General features: G+C 43.6%; 2 protein-coding genes across 5 annotated transcripts in view; both read left to right on the forward strand.

Moving 5' to 3' along the window:
* Positions 1 to 197: 197 nt before the first annotated feature.
* Positions 198 to 4,443, forward strand: BCAS2 (BCAS2 pre-mRNA processing factor). Of its 2 annotated transcripts, XM_069771262.1 has the most exons (7): positions 199 to 355; positions 426 to 518; positions 684 to 754; positions 883 to 1,044; positions 2,125 to 2,175; positions 3,389 to 3,469; positions 4,000 to 4,443. In XM_069771262.1, the coding sequence occupies exons 1-7, from the start codon at positions 263 to 265 to the stop codon at positions 4,127 to 4,129; spliced, it is 681 nt and encodes a 226-aa protein (XP_069627363.1). In that variant the 5' UTR covers positions 199 to 262; the 3' UTR covers positions 4,130 to 4,443. The 2 variants fall into 2 exon arrangements, with proteins under 2 accessions (XP_069627365.1, XP_069627363.1); XM_069771264.1 differs by lacking the exon at positions 2,125 to 2,175 and having other exon boundaries at positions 198 to 355.
* Positions 4,444 to 5,537: 1,094 nt separating this feature from the next.
* Positions 5,538 to 18,895, forward strand: part of TRIM33 (tripartite motif containing 33) — a 41,856-nt gene continuing 28,498 nt past the window's right edge. For 2 of the 3 annotated variants that reach the window (XM_069771259.1, XM_069771260.1), the window contains exons 1-3: positions 5,539 to 6,001; positions 16,644 to 16,762; positions 16,868 to 17,015. In XM_069771259.1, coding sequence (XP_069627360.1) covers positions 5,572 to 6,001; positions 16,644 to 16,762; positions 16,868 to 17,015 — 697 coding nt within the window. In that variant the 5' untranslated portion in view covers positions 5,539 to 5,571. Of the gene's footprint in view, positions 6,002 to 16,643; positions 16,763 to 16,867; positions 17,016 to 18,895 lie in introns of all 3 variants that reach the window. The other variant, XM_069771261.1, reaches the window with a different exon arrangement.

The raw sequence follows: 18,895 nt of genomic DNA on the forward strand, positions 1-18,895 counted from the left end.
CTCCCTTCCTCTCTGCGGGCGACGGCCGCGCCCGCCCCCCCGCCGCGGGCGGGGGCCTGGGAGGGCGGGGGCCTGGGAGGGCGGGGGCCTGGGAGGGCGGGGGCCTGGGAGGGCGGGGCCGGGCCGGGCCGGCGCTTGTGTCGCGGGGTCCCGCCGGCAGAGGGCGGGTGCGCACGCCGGAAGGGGGGGGCGGGCGGGCGCGCAGGCGCTCTGCGGCAGCGCCGCTTGCGGCGCAGGCGCACGGTGCGGGGCCGGGCACACGATGGCGGGGCCGGGGTTGGTGGCGGGTGACGTGGTCGTGGACGCGCTGCCCTACTTCGACCAGGGCTACGAGGCGCCGGGCGTCCGGGAGGCGGTGAGTGCGGGCCGGGGCGGCGGGCCGGGGCGGCGGGCGGCGTCCCTGCCTGACGCCCCGTGTGCGCTAGGCCGCGGCGCTGGTGGAGGAGGAGACGCGGCGGTACCGGCCGACGAAGAACTACCTCAGTTACCTGCCGGCGCACGACTACAGCGCCTTCGAGGTGAGACGGCTCGGCCGGCCTCACGCCCTTCACCCCGAACCTCCCCTGCACCCCGGCCGGCTCCCCCACCCCCCGAATCGCCCCGGTCCTCCCTCGCCCCCCCGGCTGCCCCCCCGGCTGCCCCCCCCCGCCGCCGCCGCCGCCTCACCGCTGCCTTCCCCGCAGACCGAGATCATGCGGAACGAGTTCGAGCGCCTGGCGGCCCGGCAGCCCCTCGAGCTGCTCAGCATGAAGAGGTGAGCCGGGGCGGCCCGAGCAGCCGCCCGCCCCCGGCGCTGGCCGCGGCGGCCCCCGGGAGCACCGGCGGGGCAGCGGTGCCCGCCGCGCCTTCTCCTGAGGCGGGCGGGCGGGCGGCGTGTTCTAGGTACGAGCTGCCAGCCCCGTCCTCCGGCCAGAAGAACGATATCACGGCGTGGCAGGAGTGTGTCAACAACTCCATGGCGCAACTGGAGCACCAGGCGGTCCGCATCGAGAACCTGGAGTTAATGTCGCAACACGGTTGTAACGCTTGGAAGGTGTACAACGAGTAAGGCTTTCATCTGCTTTGCTGAACCTAGCTGAAGTTCTGGCTTCAATTCCTGTGTATTTCTCACGTTTTCCCTTGTAAGTCTGGTGGGGATCTTTAGAATGTATCCTGGAATGACTGAGCTCCTTTGAGAGAGCTGTATGTGGAAGAAAAGGAGGCTGCTCTGAAAGAGAAGGAGCCGTCTCTCTGGCCAAGAAATAGACTGTGTTTCAGTAAATCCCAGTCTTGAATTTTGTAAGTTATTGTTTGGGTAGCAGTTGGTGATAATGGGCTTTAAGGGAGGATAACTAAAGGGATTAATGACAGCCTGCAGAAGGATAACTCAGTAGTGGAAATAAAGATGACTTACCACTGATCCCACTCAGCCTGGAGTCATTATTAATAGAGCTGTCGTAAAAGCCAAAATAAGTTGTAGGCAGTGTGGCTGCAGGAAGCACCAGGGTTATTTCAGGCAGAGAATGTTAACGTCCGCTTTTGAGAAGGGTTAGCTTACCCTTAGATAAAGGTGTGGAGAAAGGGAAGGTGCAACTTAACCTTTGAGAGAAGGCAAAGGGTTGCTTAGCTTAGGAGAAGGGTGGCAGGTAGAGGATCTACTAGCTTGTGCATATGTTAGGAAGTGAAAAGAACTCTTTGTGCTCTGACAATGTTATATGAGGGAAGCAATAATACAAATTGGTTATGGGTAGTTTTAGAATTAAATTTAGAAGATGAGTGATAAGGTAGGGAGATATTACAATAGCATTCTAGTCAGAATAGCACAAGCATACAGTAACAAGCTTGAAGATAAAACTTGATCAGCTAATGGATATGTTTTTATGATGCTGTCTGATGGCAAGGGCTGACCATAGCGATTATTGAAGGTTTATGTCATAAAACTGCATATGTTACAGTTGGAGCATTTTGGCGTTGTGTCATTCCCTTCAGGAGTGACGAGCACAGGCTGCACTGAGAACAAGTTGTCTGGTGTTTGCATTGAAGCGGCTTGTTGTTTCCTTAACTGAAGAGTTAAATTGCAGGTTAAATGGGTCCGATCTAGCAACTGTATGTTTTCCTAATGCTTTGCTTGCATTCTGCTATTAGACATCTGGTTCATATGATAGAACAAGCCCAGAAAGAGCTTCAGAAGTTGAGGTGAGTTATTCTTTTTCATATTTTCATACTGAAGTTGGAGGTTGAAAGCAAAACCCCTCTTCCCGCCCCCCACCCCAAGCTATACAAAGGCTTGTGTATATGCTGCTGCTGTGATCATAGGAAAAAAGACCCAGTAATAACAATAGATAAGGAATCTGACCCTGCCCTCCCCAAGCGGTTACATTCATAATGCCTATGCCACTCAAACTTTGTGTTTGTTGTGTTTTGTTTTGTCCGAACCTCTGCTTTGAACAGAATGGATTGTGGTGGAATCCTCTTGAAATGCAGTCATGTTTTCTTTTTGCTGCTGATAAGACACTTATTTAGTGTGCAGTTGTCTCTGCGAAGACATGTTCCCCGATGTTAGGCTCGGCCTGTCATTTTAAAGTGGATGCTTTAATGAGTTTACAGAGATGGATTACTCAGGGATGGAGGTCATGGTATATTGAAATGATGTGCCTTCATAATTCACTCTATTTAGACAGCATGCTATGGACTTGGCAAGTAATGCTTTTCAGATTTAGGTGAACTACTGTCATTTTTAGCCTGAAGATGGGAGTGTATACTTGAGACATGGGTAGAAGGCAAGTTGCATAGTGATTTGTATCTTTTATCAGTACCTGCGTGTTTAGATTAGCTGGAATTGCTGTCTTCAACAGAATCGGTGTGGGAAAGGGTAGAAGCAGAACTCAAGTTGGGAAGGCTAAAGAACACCATGATGTATGGCAAAGAGGCTAACAGAGTACAAGCGTTAGCAGTGTGAACTAAGACCAAAGTATTTTAAGCATTCTGCACTTCTTGGGTGCTTCATTGTATTACTGAATTTTGTGCATGATTAGCCATTCATCTTTCCTTTTCTGACTTTTTTTTTCAGAGAGAACAAAACATTTTCTCTGTCCTGGACTTGTCCAGGAGCAGTAGGCTTGGATGTTTGAAGTTTTGCTGGTAGCAGAGTGGAAGATATTTTGTTGTTGTTTTTGTTGTATTGGGGTTTCTTTGTGGTTTTTTTTTTTTTAATTATTTTTTATTTATCTCGGGGTTCTGTGTGCAGCCCTGTACTGGGATTTGTCCATCTATATGTTGTAGTTACGGTCCTGGCTACACAAGTGTTTTCTGGTAGTACTTTTAGGGATTAGGTATATTTTGAAATTAGCAGCAGATACTACCAATTGTAAAGTAGACCAAAAAAATACATGGATCTTTTTCTCCCCAGGAAAAACATTCAAGATCTGAACTGGCAGCGAAAGAACATGCAGCTCACAGCTGGGGCTAAGCTACGAGAAATGGAATCTACGTGAGTATCTAGAATTTTTCTGTTAAATCTTCCACAAGTATATCTTTTGCTTGAAATTCTTCCATGCAGAGCATCAGTGATCTTTCAGTACTATTGTAGGATGTAATCACATGAATACGGTTGCTTTGCACAAAGTGTTTTAAAGGATTTGTAATTCAGGTCTACATAATATAGTTATTGTGGTGAAATGAATCAATGAGCAACAGATATGAAAAGGAGGGCATATTAGCTCCTTGAAATTGCCCAAGTTGTTTCTTAAACTCTTCTTTATCTAAGTATTGAAGTTAGTGAATTTGAGTCTAGTAAACTAAATTTTGTATGTTAAGGTTTAACAGGGTTAAAAACTACTTTTTATCACTTTGATGGTTCAAATTACCATTGATATCAATTGAGGCTTATCATGTACTGAGAAAAATACTGCTTTATTCTGTGTCTTTATGCTTTCTTTGGAGCAATAATTGTCTTTTATTTCAAAATCAGAGGACTGTTAAATAACACTTGAAGGCTTTTTTATTTCTTTTCTCTTCCAGATGGGTGTCTCTTGTCAGTAAAAATTATGAGATTGAACGAACTATTGTGCAGCTAGAAAATGAAATTTCACAAATCAAACAGCAGCATGGGGAAGCAAACAAGGAGAATATCCAGCAAGACTTCCAGTGACTTAATCCCTACTGTCTTACTGCAGCATGTCTTAAAAAACAAAACAAAAAACTTTGGAGATGCTATGTGTTCGTAGACACCTCTAGTTGCAGTTGTGTGAGGTGATACAAAGGTATTTTCATTGTTTCTTGTTTTACATTCTGGGCAGGAGGCAGGGTAGACTCAAAATGTCCTGTTCAGATGTACTATGGGCACTGTTAAGCGTACTGTGAATTGTTTCACGCCTTACATATCTAAAGCAGGAGCTCTTAAAAACACCTATTCCATGTTTTTGTGTTTTCCCCTATGCCTGTAATAAATGTTGTTTTGCTAAATGTATGGCTTCTGCTTCATGTTCACAACACGGCCCGAGTGCTGTCAACGAGGTGGGCTTTGCCGAGTGAACCCAGCCCATAGCACTGCGTGGTTGGTGTGCGTAATCTTGAATTCGGTGCGGGAGGCTGTGTCTGGGGAAGAGGCTGCTGCTTGGCGTTGTGGCATTCCTAAATGGCCTGTGCCAACCTGGGAGAGAGGCTAGTATGCAACGTTGCAGTAGCGTTGCAAAGGTAAATACTCGTTCCTGTGCACGAGGTGTCCCAGCCCAACGGCCTGCGCCCGAGGGGATTTTCGTTAGGGGTTTTATCCCCTGTGCTACGAGGGTGCGGTGTCAATCGTCCAGTTACCTCCTAATGCGTGTTTCTTATGATCCATAGTAAGCGTGGTGCAGTACAGTGACTGTATTTTTGTAGGTCTTGCAGCCTCGTGGTACGTCACCATCCCTGCGGCTCACCTGCTCCTCCCGACCTCCAGCGCCGGCTGCCGCAAACTCGGCCAGGACGCGCGTGTCTCTGGGACACGGCCCCCTCGGTTCCCGCGGTGAGGACAGAGAGTTCCTTACCGTAGGCGATGGCTGGTTCCTCGGCAGGGGTACGTAACGGGCCTCGGCTCTCCCCGTCACGACGCAGCCCTCGCAAACGCCGGAGCTCCTCCCGCCTGGCACGTCTCTGCCGTTGGCGCTGCAGCCGGGCCGTGACGGCCTCCCGCGCGGCAGGGCGCCGGTTGCTGGAGGCGCGGGGCGTTCGCAGGCGCGGGCAGGGCCGCGGCCGCAGCAGGCGCTGGGCTCGGGGCTTGGGGCCGGGGCGGCGGGGCTCGCGAGCCCCGCCCCCAGGGCCGCCGGCTCCCTCTGGGGCGATTGGTTGGGAAGCCGCCGACGCCGACCAGTGGGGATTCACCCCGCGTTGCGGTGACAGGCCCGCGCCCCGCCCTGGCCGGCTGTGCGTCACGACTCCGTCTTCGCCGACGCCCCCCTTGGCGACGGAGTACGCGCTCCCGCGCACGGCCTCTCGCGCCGCACCGAGCGCGCCTGCGCCAGCCTGGGGCCCGCCCGCCTGTCGGGGCGCGCGCACGGCGCGCGGTGACGCCGTGCGTGCGCGGAGCGGGGAGTCGGGTTCAAAGGAGGAAACATGGCGGAAAACAAAGGAGGCGGCGGCGGCGGGGAGGGGGCTGCCGAGGCCGGGCCGGGCGGCGGCGGCGGCCTGGAGCCTGCGGCCGCGTCCCCCTCCGCCGCCGCGCCGCCCGAGGAGCGGGAGAGCCCGGGCGCGGCGGCGGCGGCGGAGCGCGCTCTCGGGGAGGCCGAGGCCGAGGCGGCGGCGGGGCCCGGCGTCGTTCCGGGGCCGGGCCCCAGCCCGGTGCCCCCGCTCACACCGGCGGCGCCGGGGCCCTTCTCGCTGCTGGACACCTGCGCCGTTTGCGCGCAGAGCCTGCAGAGCCGGCGGGAGGCCGAGCCTAAGCTGCTGCCCTGCCTGCACTCCTTCTGCCGGCGCTGCCTGCCCGAGCCCGAGCGGCAGCTCAGCGTGCCCGTGCCCGGCGGGGCCAACGGCGACATCCAGCAAGGTGAGGGCGGGGGGCGGCTGGGCGCTCGCTTGCCCGCCCGCCCGCCCGCGGCTTCTCCGCGTTGCTCGCCGGCTTCTTGCTTGTGGCGGCGGGCGGGCGGGCGGCCGGCTTCGCTTTCCCGGGGCTTGAGTCCATGGCTTTTCTCGGCCTTGTTCGGTAGCTGTACCTGGAGAGGTTGCGTACGTGACCGCCGGTGTTTCTGGTGCCTTCGTCCTCCGCGGTCTGTCTTAGGATGCCCGCCAGCAGCTGACTTTGTATTTTCAACCGACTTAGGCTGAAACTTGGAAGTTCTTGGAATTACGGTGTGAGTTGCATTGTGCGTTTTGTTTTGCTTTGGCTTTCGGGGTGCTGCAGTAGAGGCGTGTCTGCGAGGAGGTGTTCAACTGCCGAGTTGTACAGCACTCGAAAAAAAATTTGTCTGGGCGAAATCTAATTCGCTGTTACAGTATTACACGCTCACTTGCAAGTGGTGTGTGTAGCACACCTGCTTTCAGGTACGTGTTTCCTGAGGACTGAGTTAAAAAACTGCGGTGCTGTTTGTCACTTGACTCGCTGTGCCTGTGTACTCTAGGCGTATGTAACTTTTGTGCCATGGAACAAGGGTAGACTGCTCCTTCCAGGTGTTTTTATTGAAATCAGAGCTTGAATTTAATTTTTTTATTTTATGTGTTCAGGGATGGAATTGAAAAGCTTCTGGAGCTTTTAATGGAGTGACTCACACGCTGTGGTTTACAGACCAAGCTAGGGCCCTGGTAAGTGGTTTTACAGGTCTTCACTGGGCCTTGTGGTCAAAGAGACCTTGTTTGGTGACATCTTTCTGGTTTTAGCAAGGACTCAAGCCTTTCCTGGGTTGCATAGTGAAGGAATTAACCTGGCTTGGTAGTGGTTCTTTCATCCAAACTGTTCAGAAGTGGTTCATCTAGGATGTGGTCTTAGAAAGTCTGTCAGTTTTGAAAAGATAGTGCATTAAATAAAGCACTAGGTTGGTCTTTTGATCCTTCTTGTTAAATTCAAGATTCTATGTTTTGCATTATATATGCTGGTGATAGGCACAGAACTTGGAAAGCTAGGTTTGTTTTATTAGCAATTAGCAGGAATTATCTGAATCCTGCTGTGCCTGTTAGGATACAAGTGTGGGAACAACACGAAGTGTAGCTTCTGAAGTATACGTAAACTGGAATGTCAGTCCTTGTTATACACATTTTAAGAATCCTTGATTGTGTGCTTTGGAGAAGTAAGAATTCATCTTTGGATTGCTGCATTGAAAACTTTTAGATGATGTGAGCAAGATGTGCATATAGGGTCTAGGAGAGAATACTGGTAGAGATGTGGATGATCCATCTGTAGTGGTACATAAGTCTGTGTGAACAAATGTATTGGCTCAGCAGGTCAGTTAAGAATGAGACATTGACCAACCAGAAGATGCAGTTTTGTGGACAGCTCTCTCTGCACATTGTAAATGGAATTAGTTGAATGGCACATGAAATGCTTACCAGTAAATCAGGTACAAAATGGACATTCTCAACATACAGAGAAGTACCGCATTGCTTAGTCATGTAGGTTCCTTTCCTGTTGGCATGGGTTTTGATAGTCATGAGTGTTACTTCCACTTCTGCTTCTCTAGTCTCCTTAACCATGAGCAGGTGTTTTTTCATGAGGGAAGAATTACTGGGAAGTGGTACCCATAGCTACACCTGAAGCAGGTTGCACTTAACTGCAGGCTCTCACTGCTGGATTATATGCTGTACTATTTTATATGCATTTAAATTTGCCTGCTATTTTTCAGTGTCTCTACACCTAGATGAGAAAATTACAGGTGCTATAGAAAAGAACTGGATTTTTCTTTTGACAGTTTTTCTGGTTGCTTTCTTAATTAGTTTCAGATTTTGCTCTGTAAGAGCTGTCAGTACTTGAATTAGTAAATATGTGTATTTATTGGCTAATAACTGTAGAAGCTGCTTACTAGGAGTTGAGTGTGAGGTCGGTATCTACAGAGCAGTTCTCTGAGTGGCAGTACCCTTCCCTGATGAAAGCATGCTGCTGCTTTCATAGAGAAAACAGTAAGGATGCTTGAAGGCAGTAGTTTGTGGTCTATATCAGCATCTCTTCTTCTACCCTGTTGCCACTCTGTTGAGAGACACTGCTAATGAAGACAGAAAAATGGTCTCAATTCCTAAAAGTTTGAGAAACTCTGACTAAAGTTTGAAACAATTACGTAAAGTTGCGGTTTGCTGTATTATAAGGAGGTAACTGGTAGGTTCATACCTATTGCACTGGTGAAAGAATTTGGGGGGGGGCTGTTGTTTACATTTATGTTGGGAAAAAAAATCAGAAGTTTTGGGGCTTATACATTTAAAACGTATTTTCATGACATTTAACATAAAAAGTATCATCTTGTATTCAGTTTAATGACTTAATAGGTCATTGGAATGTGCATTTTATTTGGTGGATAGATGATTGCTTTACTCCTGGTGTTTCAGCTGTCCAGCTGGATTCTTTCTTTCAGATTGAATAGGTTACAAGAAAATGCCTTCTTGTATTTGTATCACAGTATTCTGAAAAATGTTTATTTCTAAGTTAGAGATTTCAGATGGTTACAGATACTGCAAAACAACTTTTTATGTACCCACTGCTGTTCCTGGGACGATAGGTTGTTTTGAGGTTTCACTGCCTCACCGAGATATTTACAATCTCTCTTAAGAAGATTATCTCAATAGAGAGAATGTGTGTCTCTCCCAGCTCCTTGTGAATGTCACAATCTTCATTAGGCTGAAAAACTAAAAAGCTGCAAGATGCTTTCAGAGGGCCTAAGGGAAACATACACAATTGTTTAATTTGCGCATATGTATAATTTGAGGAACAATATATTTACTACTGAGTGCTATAATGTATAGTATCGTAAATTATTTTGATACGCTGAATTCAACTCCCATACCCAGTGTTTGTGTATTTAGAAACTGTGTATTAGTCACACCTTAAATTACATAGTAACTTTTTAATTTGCTTTGGAAGGGGGACATAAAAATGGTATGATGTCTATGAGAATGCGACATAGCACTTAAACTGAGTTTGGTAGTAGTTACTGTATTTTCAGTCTAGAAAGCTGAAAATTCCTGCATCAAATAGTTTGCTTAGGCTATGTAAATGCAGGCCATCTTAGTTTCAGTGAATGTTAGTACACATCACCTGAATCTTGATTCTTTAGCTTTCTCCTGTGTTGATGAATGAGGGTCATGAATATATGCTGGAGCCCAGCAAAGGCTGAGTCCTGAAAATGTTTAGTTCATATTCCGGACTTACTAAAAATCTTGGTCTGAAACTTAAATTTCAGTCTAAATTAATAGTGTATTTTAAAATAATGTTTTTGAGAACATTCTAGGTATGTGTTATTTTTATAAGAATTGATGTCTGTGACTGCTATAAATCAGTTTTTCATATAAAATATGATGTGTTGTCAGGTCAGTGCATGACAGCTGTGATATAAGCAGGGATTGTTTGTCCAAAAAAAAAGGCTGAGTTAGGAGTGGAGCTTGAAAGCAGTTTATTTTTTAATGTATTCTAGATAGATTTTAGTCTGATTGTGTCATTCACTTGCCCTGTGAGGGTTTGTTTCAAGGTCTAATCACTGAAACTAGAGCAAGGGTTTTGATGTATGGCTATGCAGAATCATGTTTTGACCCTTACATTTGAGAGAAGTAAGTATTATACATGTGCAGTAACTACAATTGGTGTTCTCAACCAATAAATGAAACCTGGCAGAGATTCATTCCTTAGAGGACTGCATACATGCCAAGTTTGAACTTAAAACAGAAGCTTGAGTTATTAGATTGCATGAGTGCTTGCAAATATTTCCTGAACTGTGAAGCTTTATCATCATTATAAAAATGTAAACATCTGAAAGGATGTTGAATTTTCTTTTATTCATTTAGTACTTTTGTGTTGGCAATCAGCCTGAGACATTTCAACAGAAAACAAAGATGTGTGTTTAAAACCAGGTGTCTAAAATGATGCTGTTCACTCAACAGTAATTAGGGTTGTGTAGAGGTTGATGATTTGATTATCAGCGGATGGTGTGGTAGAGTTTTAGGCTAGTGCTAATTGAGGTCTCCTAAGTATCAACAGAAAATCTGAGCCATTTCTTTAAAATGAATATTCTTGAAGGAGCACAGCATCGCATAGGTTGGCAGGGACTTGCAGATGTTTAGCTCGACCTCTTGCTCAAAGCAGGTCTGGTCAGAGGAGGTACTTCAGGGCCTTGTCTGCTGGGATGGCAACTTGACAACTTCTCTGAGCCTCTGTTGCAGTGTTTGTCCATCCTTGTAAATATGTGAAATACATTGTGTTGAAGCAAGTTTTGCCCTGTTCCTGCCTGTATGTGTTAATACCTGTCCTTTCTCTGCGCACCTCTGGGAAGAGCCTGGCTTGCCCCGCTGCCCCGTTGGGCAGTTGCAGGCAGTGGTGAGGTCCCCGGTCTGAGAGGGGCGGCCTCTCCTCACATGTTGTGTGTTCCAGCTCTGCTCTGGGCTTGCCCCAGTTTGTCAGTCTGTCCTGTACTGGGGAGTCCCAGACGGGGCCCAGTATCCAGGTGTGGTTTCCCAGAGTGCTGAAACGGGAAAGGATTGCTGTCCTGGACCTGCTGGCTGTACCTGCTAATGCAGCCTGGGATGCACTGGTCTTTTTTGCTGAAGAGTGTGCTGTTGACTCCTGTTCAACTTCTTTTCCATAAGGTACTGTAAACATTGTATTTTAGAGTATTAAACTGAGGTCAAAGTTACTTTTTTATACTCATGTTTTAGGGTTTTAGTACTCTTGAATGTCATGAAGCGACTAAAGAATTTATAAAGATTTTTGTATTACAGACCAGAGCTTATGTTAAAGGAGTTGGATCTTATGAAAATACAAATTTTACTATGTAAGTAGGGATATATAGGAATGCAAGTGTTTGGGTTCAATATTTGAATACACTTTGAGAGATACTTTGAATTTATAATTTTGAACTACTGGAAAGACTCCTTACATTAGCCCAGTGGTGGAGGGGATCCAGTGGGGTGAATGGTGCTGCTGAAGTACAAAGTGCTTTTTGTAGCATCTTATCCCTTGATCGTGTACATCGTGTGCTTGCCATGCCCTCCCCCATTGAGATCAATGATCTCCTCACCATCAGCAATACCCTTTATTTTGTTGTCAAAAGCTGTCTTGGAGTTAGAACTTCAGTGACTTTATTTTCCATTATGGCTTTTTGTTCTCTCTGAGGTTTAAGAAGTGTTTGGTTAGGCTGTGACATGTTCATTTTAAGTTGGCTGAAGTAAACTTATACGTGAAGTCAACAAGTGAATGTATGGATGCTTTAGTATGGAAGCTTCTTACAGAAATTAGCTATTTTGCTTTAGCTAGTGTAATGTTTGTAGCAAGTAGGTAAGTTTCCATGGCTAGTTCTAACTGTGTTCCCCTTTCTTCCTCCCCACTTCCCCTTTCTCTAACCCCAGGGCTACAGTGCTGGAGGCTCCCAGCCAGCTTCTCTCTAGTGTTTGTAAACAAAAACTAGAAGACCAGATCGAGAGGATGGTAGTATGTGGGTTTGTCTAGGAAACAGGTTGATTCTTACTGGCTCAGGAAGCCTTGCTCTTCTACAGATGGTCTCTGAAACATCTGATGAAATTCCAGAAGGGAATTTTTAGAAGTGTGCATAGGGAGCAATGAATAATATTCAGAAAATTCCAGGTTTTTTCTTCTTGTGCAAAAGTAGTAGGTATGAGTTGAACACATATTGTCTTACTGGGCAGGATGTGTCTTCCCTAGAAAAGATGTACTGGGGACAGATCAGTTGATTTCAACTTATGTTAAAAGTACCAAGAGTCTGAATTCCTTAATATTAAGCTGGAGTGAGTATTGTAGCTGAAGACTTGACATAAGCTTTCTCTGGAGACGGTTTCTCTGGTTTGATCCTACAAGACTGGAAGTATAGAGAATCAAGCCTTTCCCCTTCCATCTCTGTAGCTCTCAAGCATTTTTAAAATTTGGAAGAGTTTTAGTGGTGTCAGGATTAAGATGTCAGACTGGAGAAATGAATTCTAAGGAAGTTTTGAATAAATTTCCTGTTGAAACTAGTTCAAGATGAAGGCTTTCATAGTCATGTTAACCTGTTGGAAAAAATTGCCTGTTTTGAGATGCGCACAAATAGCCATCAGAGAAATGTTGTTAACCTTGGGAAACTTTAAACAAAACCATATACAAGGTAATTCTCATAGTTCAGAGTTACAATTAAGAAAAATACTTTTGTTGCAGGTTTAGGTGTTAGTTGGCAATGGTAGATTAAAAGCATCTCCTATTCAAAATCTTAAGTTCTTTGAAATGTTCCATCGTGATTTGCTGCTGGATTATGTTGCAGATTTTTTTAGCAGTCTTTCTGTTTTTATGAAAACAGAATTACTTTTTCTCCTCTATTTACTTCAGTTTTGCACTTTCTGACATCCTTTGATGTCTGTGGTCTAGTTTAGTATGCTTTAGCTAAATCATAAGCAGTTAAAAGGATTACATAGATGCTACTCTCATTAGTGTTCTTAATAAAGTCTTTGACTGACAAATAAGAACATCTAATGTGCAATGTAAGGAAGATGTGACTTCTAGCAGTTGTATAACCAGCAGTTCAACATGTGTTGCATAGTAAAATTTGTGCGACTTGCCTCTCTTTGCTCTGACAAAACTCTTCACCTGAGGTATTCTATGTTCTGCTTCAGTTGGAAGTGTAGGTCATAACCTTGACAGAAGTTGCCAAGAGAGCTGGAGCCGTACCAAAATGTTCTTGTTGTGTGGCTTTTCCTTGGTTTCGCAGTTGTGATCCACAGCCTGATTTGCAGAGATGTGGACTCCCGTGCAGGGCAGGGTTGGGTCAGCCCTTCCCGGGGTAGTCCCGGGGACCTGGCCAGCATTCCTGATTCCATCTGCCGTGGGCTCTGCCTGGAGTCCTGTCAGTCTGCTGGAGAGAGCTGGGGTGCAGGGCGGCTCAGGCAGCTCTCCAGGGCTAATTCCTGCCATAGTTCTTACAGATCCATCCCTGACTGCCTTCTTGCAGGGATGTGCTTCTGTCCATTCTGCTTTGGTTTTCTTCAGCTCAGAATAGTGTCTTGGTCTAATTGCTCCTCCTGACTGTGTCAGGAGACTCCTTAGGAGCATGTCGCAAGGAATCTGGGAGTTTCTTTTCTCCCTCTGTTGCAGGCTTTGGAAACTCTGGTAGGGAGGAATGGCTCATGATGTGAGAAGATGGCAAGTGAAACCTGTCTTCCTTTGAGTGGGGTTGACAATGCGAGGCAGGCTTTTCCTACCTGCTGGATTGGTGACTCTCAAACCAAATTTCCGGGTAAGAAATTATTCCTGCTTTTCACTTAAATCAGCCTGAGGTAGGGTAAAAAGAGAGAAACAAAACTCAGTTTAGGCTACATGTTGTATGTAGCGGTGGATGGCAGACAGTAAACATTGTAGGATTGAAAAGATTTTTGCTGTTCTGTATAAAGTCTGGAGAATTGTGTGACAAAAAGTAGAATCCGATCTTAACTGCTCAATTAATTGAGAGTAGGATGTAGTTCATTTCACCACAATGTTACTGGAAATGGCAGGGAGGGGAAAATAGCTGTGTATATCAGGTACTGTGGAAAAGAGGTAATAAGTGTTTATGCTCATGGTTGTTACGGGTCTTATATACCATTGTGAGGTTTGTGATATAAACAAGTAGAAAAACCTTTGATGTCAGTCCTCTTAAATGCAGAGTAAGAAACTTAGAAGCCCACTTCTGTTATCTGCATCTCTTGTAAAATAGTTCATCATTTTCTGTGGCCTTTTAGGTCCAAGGCTGATTGTTCTTGGATTTCTTCATGAAGGTACAGATATTCACAGGAGCATCTGTGGATTGCTGGTGCCATTTGTGGGATGCTTTTGGGGGGGGGGGTTTGGCACCTGAAGTATAACTGTGTTCCTGTAGCTAATGCTGATGACAATATTGTGATGATAGTGTACTGTAAGTCAGAAATGAACTGCTGTTTAAAATGTTGTAGACCCTCAGTGCAGAGTTTCATGTGATGCGGTCAATACTTACTATTTCTTCTAAAATTTTTGCCAGGAAGAAGCATTTCTGTTTTATGGTTAGGTGAAACTGAGCTATATGGGATTTGAAATGTGAAGTCTGAAAGAAACTTCCTGATTTTCAGCTCTTCACTTTATTGCTGATGTTAACCTGTGGATATTGATTTATGGCTTCAAAATAATGGGAAGCCATCGCTGAGAACATAGGAAGTCTTTGTGGTAGTAATTAGGATTTGGGGGACATCATAAACCAGTCTGACGATCATAATTTCTATGAATATGTCTAATTCTAATTCAGCTGTGATTTAGAAAAAAATTGATCTTTTAACAATATTTTTTTGTTGTGTGCTGTCTGATACATTCCTTGGAATTAGTTACATGCCTGTTTTGAAAGTGGAGTTACAGTGGTAGGGCTAATGTGTTTGATTTGGGTTTGTTTTTTTTAAACAGTATTAAGCTTCTCATTTAAAATGATGCAGAAAAACAATGTAATAAGTTCTGCTGGAGTATAAGTAGGATATTTTTACTTCATTTTAATTTTCTTACCTAAGAATTTTTTTGGACTGAAACTGGCAGTGAAACCTTGTTTTTTCTAGTAGGTTATATAAACTTTTGAACCTTAGTTTGTCTTAAAATACATTCTCATTAAATTTTGACCATAAACTTTGTTAGCTTGCAAATTATCTCAAGTTTTGACAGGTAAGGATTTCTTTCTGTTTTTCTTCTATGTAAATGCTATTTCAGTGTGATTTTTCTCTACTTTTCCCTCTCCCCTCACAAAATGAACCACATCTGTATCTTTTTAGTAATGCAGTTTGGTTTCTAGTACAAATGATGCTGGATTAATTTGTTTTATATTAGGTTAAAAGACCAGGATATGAGTGAGTATGGGATGTGTAGTGGCTCATATAATACTGGAAAGCTACTGTTGGAAATAATGGGTATTGAGGTGTGAAAAGGAAGTATAATATGCTGAATGAGAATTGCAAGGCCTTGTCTTAGGATTGTGATCTATTGAGATATGTGCAGAACACTGGTGGCACCTTGTGTGCAAAGTGTATTTGAACATGGAGGTGCAAAAAGTCAGTGTTTGACTGAGAGAGCAGTATTTATGGACTACCTGTTTGTTCCCTATGTCCTCTTGGACAGAAGAAATGGGCAAGGTGGAATTATCCGTGGTCAGAATCCAGCCCATGGACTGCCAGTTGTATCGTTCTATTTTATTCAAGCTTTCAGTGTTTTGTCTAGTTTAAAAACAAAACTAAACCTGCCTTACAGGAAGCAGTTTGCATCTGTGGAATTTGACTTTGCATTGTATAAAGATCGTAGATCTTGGGCTGCCTTTTTTTTTTCTTTTTCTGCAGTGTTTTGTGTGATTAACCAAAGGCGGCACTAAAAGTCGGGTTTAGCTGTGGTCTGTTGTAGATGGAATAATTTTAATGGCAAATGTTTGAAATTTTTGTTCTGTAAGTCTATACACATCAGCTGATAGATGGCTTTTATATAGTATTCCCTAAAGAATTTTGTCTTTCAGTAGTAAGAAAATCTGAAGGCTCTCCATATGTGAGAGGCTTCATTGTGTATATGAAAGCTCTTGTACATGTAGGTACTGAAATACTGGTTATTTTTCACATCCTGCTCTTGAAGCGTGTTTGGTTTGATGAGACAGGGAATTCTTAGTTGGATTATTGTTGTTGCTCTGCAGTGAATCTTCTGTCTTCTGAAGACATTGTTAATTTTAGCACTTGAAAAAATTAATGCTATTTTACTATAATGTAATTAATCTCCCTGAAATAAGTCTTACTGTTCTATCTGAATATCCACAAAGGAGTTGAGCATCACTTAATTACAGTTGCTTTTCAAAGTTGTTTCAGGTGTCCCAGTGTATAAAAATACCTAGTCAATTTGAAAGCTTCTCCCTGAAATTATGTTCACAATAAAATTGTATAGGAAGTTGATTTAAGACTAGATGACACCTGTGGGAAGACAGTGTTAAGCACTTACCTTAGTGGTAAATAAGTTTTCAAACCTTTAATGTAGGTTGTTCATAGAACATCTTTAAATGTGAATTTGGTTCATGTAGTAACTTCTTTTCAGCCCTGCTGAGGACTTAAAACTCTGATTTAGCAATTACAGAGCATAAAAAAGCAGGATACTGGAAGGGAACTAGTCTAATTGATATCCAGTGTTGAAGCTGTGTGTGTTTACATTTACATCTATATGAGCAAAGTTTTCTAGGTGGTGAAGAAAGGCAGATGTAGTTGGCATGAGAGGATTTTTTGCTATCAAGTCGTGTGTGTTTTGGTATTGGCCTTCCCTGCAGGACACTATTTGAAAAAACACTGAAACCTTCAGGTAGTTTCTATTACTGCCTCTGCCTCACTGACCTCATGGAGATAGGTTATGTTAGAAAACATCCTCTGTTTGTATCTGGGAGAATATTGTGACACACTGCTACTTAGACATTTTCATGAACATCACTAGTGTCACACCTGACTATCTAGGCACACCTCTCTTGATGCTTGTCTTGAGACAGACTGGACAGTAGACTTTTTCTGTTTTGCAGTTGGTGTAATCAGATGTCCGATATGCCGCCAAGAATGCAGACAGATAGATCTGGTGGATAACTACTTTGTAAAAGACACGTCAGAAACGCCAAGCAGCTCCGATGAGAAGTCAGAACAGGTATGGCAGTTTCCTGCTTGCTGCAATTCACATGCTGGTTTTGTTTTCTGTACATATTAATGCTTTCCAGGAAAATGATGGTAACTGACTGTTTCCCTTTTGCAGGTGTGTACAAGCTGTGAAGATAATGCTAGTGCTGTTGGATTTTGTGTAGAGTGTGGGGAATGGTTGTGCAAGACTTGCATAGAAGCTCATCAGCGTGTAAAATTTACTAAAGATCATATGATCAGAAAAAAAGAGGATGTATCTTCAGGTGAGTGTTTGGATATCATTTAGTCCTGCCTGTAGTAAAAACATTTTCTTTTTGGCACATGTAAAAAAGAGAGAGGGAGGATTTTTTAGGTAACAACGAGCTGGATGGCTTTCCCCAAAGATTTGAGAAAAGTTTAGTAAAAAGCTACCAGTGCAAAATTGGTAGGTCTAAAAATAGAGGAAAAAACTAAATTTTAAACTAAAATGGGTTATTTGCTAATACTTATGCAGTTTGATGTCCACTGTAAAAAACACCATAAGTATGGAAGAAACAGAATGAGACTGCAGTCTTTGGAAAGGATTTAGATCCATTCTTAATAATCCTTTTATTTAGTAGAATAACTAACTAAATGGAGGGGTTGAAATCTGGAGAGAACTGACATATTGGTGACCTTATCCATTGGCCAAGGAAATTAAATTATACATTTTGCTGTACTTGGTTATAAGGAGCAATTATAGTTCTGCCAGTAGAGAAGTATATACAGATAAGCTTATAGTCATATTCACTATGATGTTACTGTTGTATTGATATTGCTGAGTAAATGTGGAATTTGAATTTATTTTAGGTTTAATATCTCTTTCAGTTAGCAAAATCGAATGTGCAAAGTGTGCGTACAGTTTTAGATGTGTGGCTTTATTAGAAGTTAATTCTTAAACTATCGTTTGACCATATGTTGTTTGTAACCTACTGAAGTAATGTGGAAAACAGTCTCAAAACAAGTAAAAGGTAACTGGATTTTAGCTTAGAAGATTTTATTTGTAAATGGGATAAAAATCCTGATTAGAAGACCTGTAGGTTCTACACAGTCTGGATGTATATGAAGGCTGATCATATTGAGGAAGAGATAACTTGACATTTTGCTCGCTCTCTACGTTTAAAATAAATTAAGATCTTCATGATTGTTTCATTGTGCCATTTCAAAGGAGTAACACTGCTTTGCTTTCTGCCAACTCTTGTCGAAATCATATTAATAGTTAAAAAGTTTGCTGTTGAGCTTACTTCTTTTAGACAATGATCTTACTTCACCTGCTGTATCAAATAAACTTCATTTTTGGAGAGGTTTCCCTGTATTTCTTAATGGGTATTGTTTAATAAGAAATATTACCTATTTAAGTTTAAATGTATTAATCATAGTAGACAAGATACCCTTCAGGTGAAATCAAATTACAGGGCCCTACAAAGAATTACTAATGTTTTTCATTAGGTGTGCTATGTTGTGAATGTCAAGGTGATACTATAGCTTCGCTTCCCCTTCAGTAATCTGAGTGCAGAGGTGCCAAAAAATGGTGGTTCCCGTAAAGTAAACTTTCTATCAGAAATTTAGGTTAGTGTTTATGAAGATGGAAGCCCACGTGTAGTTGGTATGCTAGCACATGGCGAAAACGTAGCCTTCCTTTGACCTGACATACAGCAATCCTTAGTAACTCTCTTGATTGTGGGGAATGAGTATTCATTATTTTCTCAGATGAGCTTGTTCCGTTCTTTTGTGTTAGAATCGAAGATATGCACTGGAGACTTCAAATTTCTATTAATGAGTGTCAGCTGTAGATTCATGAGCTCTCTTTCTTTACAATAACTTGCATGATATAACAAGCTTCAGAAATGGTGGAGACTGAGGAAGACATTAATGTTTCAAACCTTACCTGCTATATCTTCCAAAGGCTGCTTTCCTCTGTGCTAAGCTCAAAAGATCTTTAGAAGACTGTGCAGCACTTTTTTGTAAACTCAGAACTATTTTTTGACGTTACCTGTTATTTGCTTAAGTGGAAAAGTTAAGCAGTTTAGCAGGGGTTTAAGTAACTTTTAACATGGGCAAGGTTTGCTTTGCATTTACCACTTCAGTTGCGTATGACTTAATGAGGTTTATAAAGGTTCTGAAG

This window comes from Haliaeetus albicilla, chromosome 26 (assembly GCF_947461875.1).
Source record: "Haliaeetus albicilla chromosome 26, bHalAlb1.1, whole genome shotgun sequence".
Lineage (NCBI taxonomy): Eukaryota > Metazoa > Chordata > Aves > Accipitriformes > Accipitridae > Haliaeetus > Haliaeetus albicilla.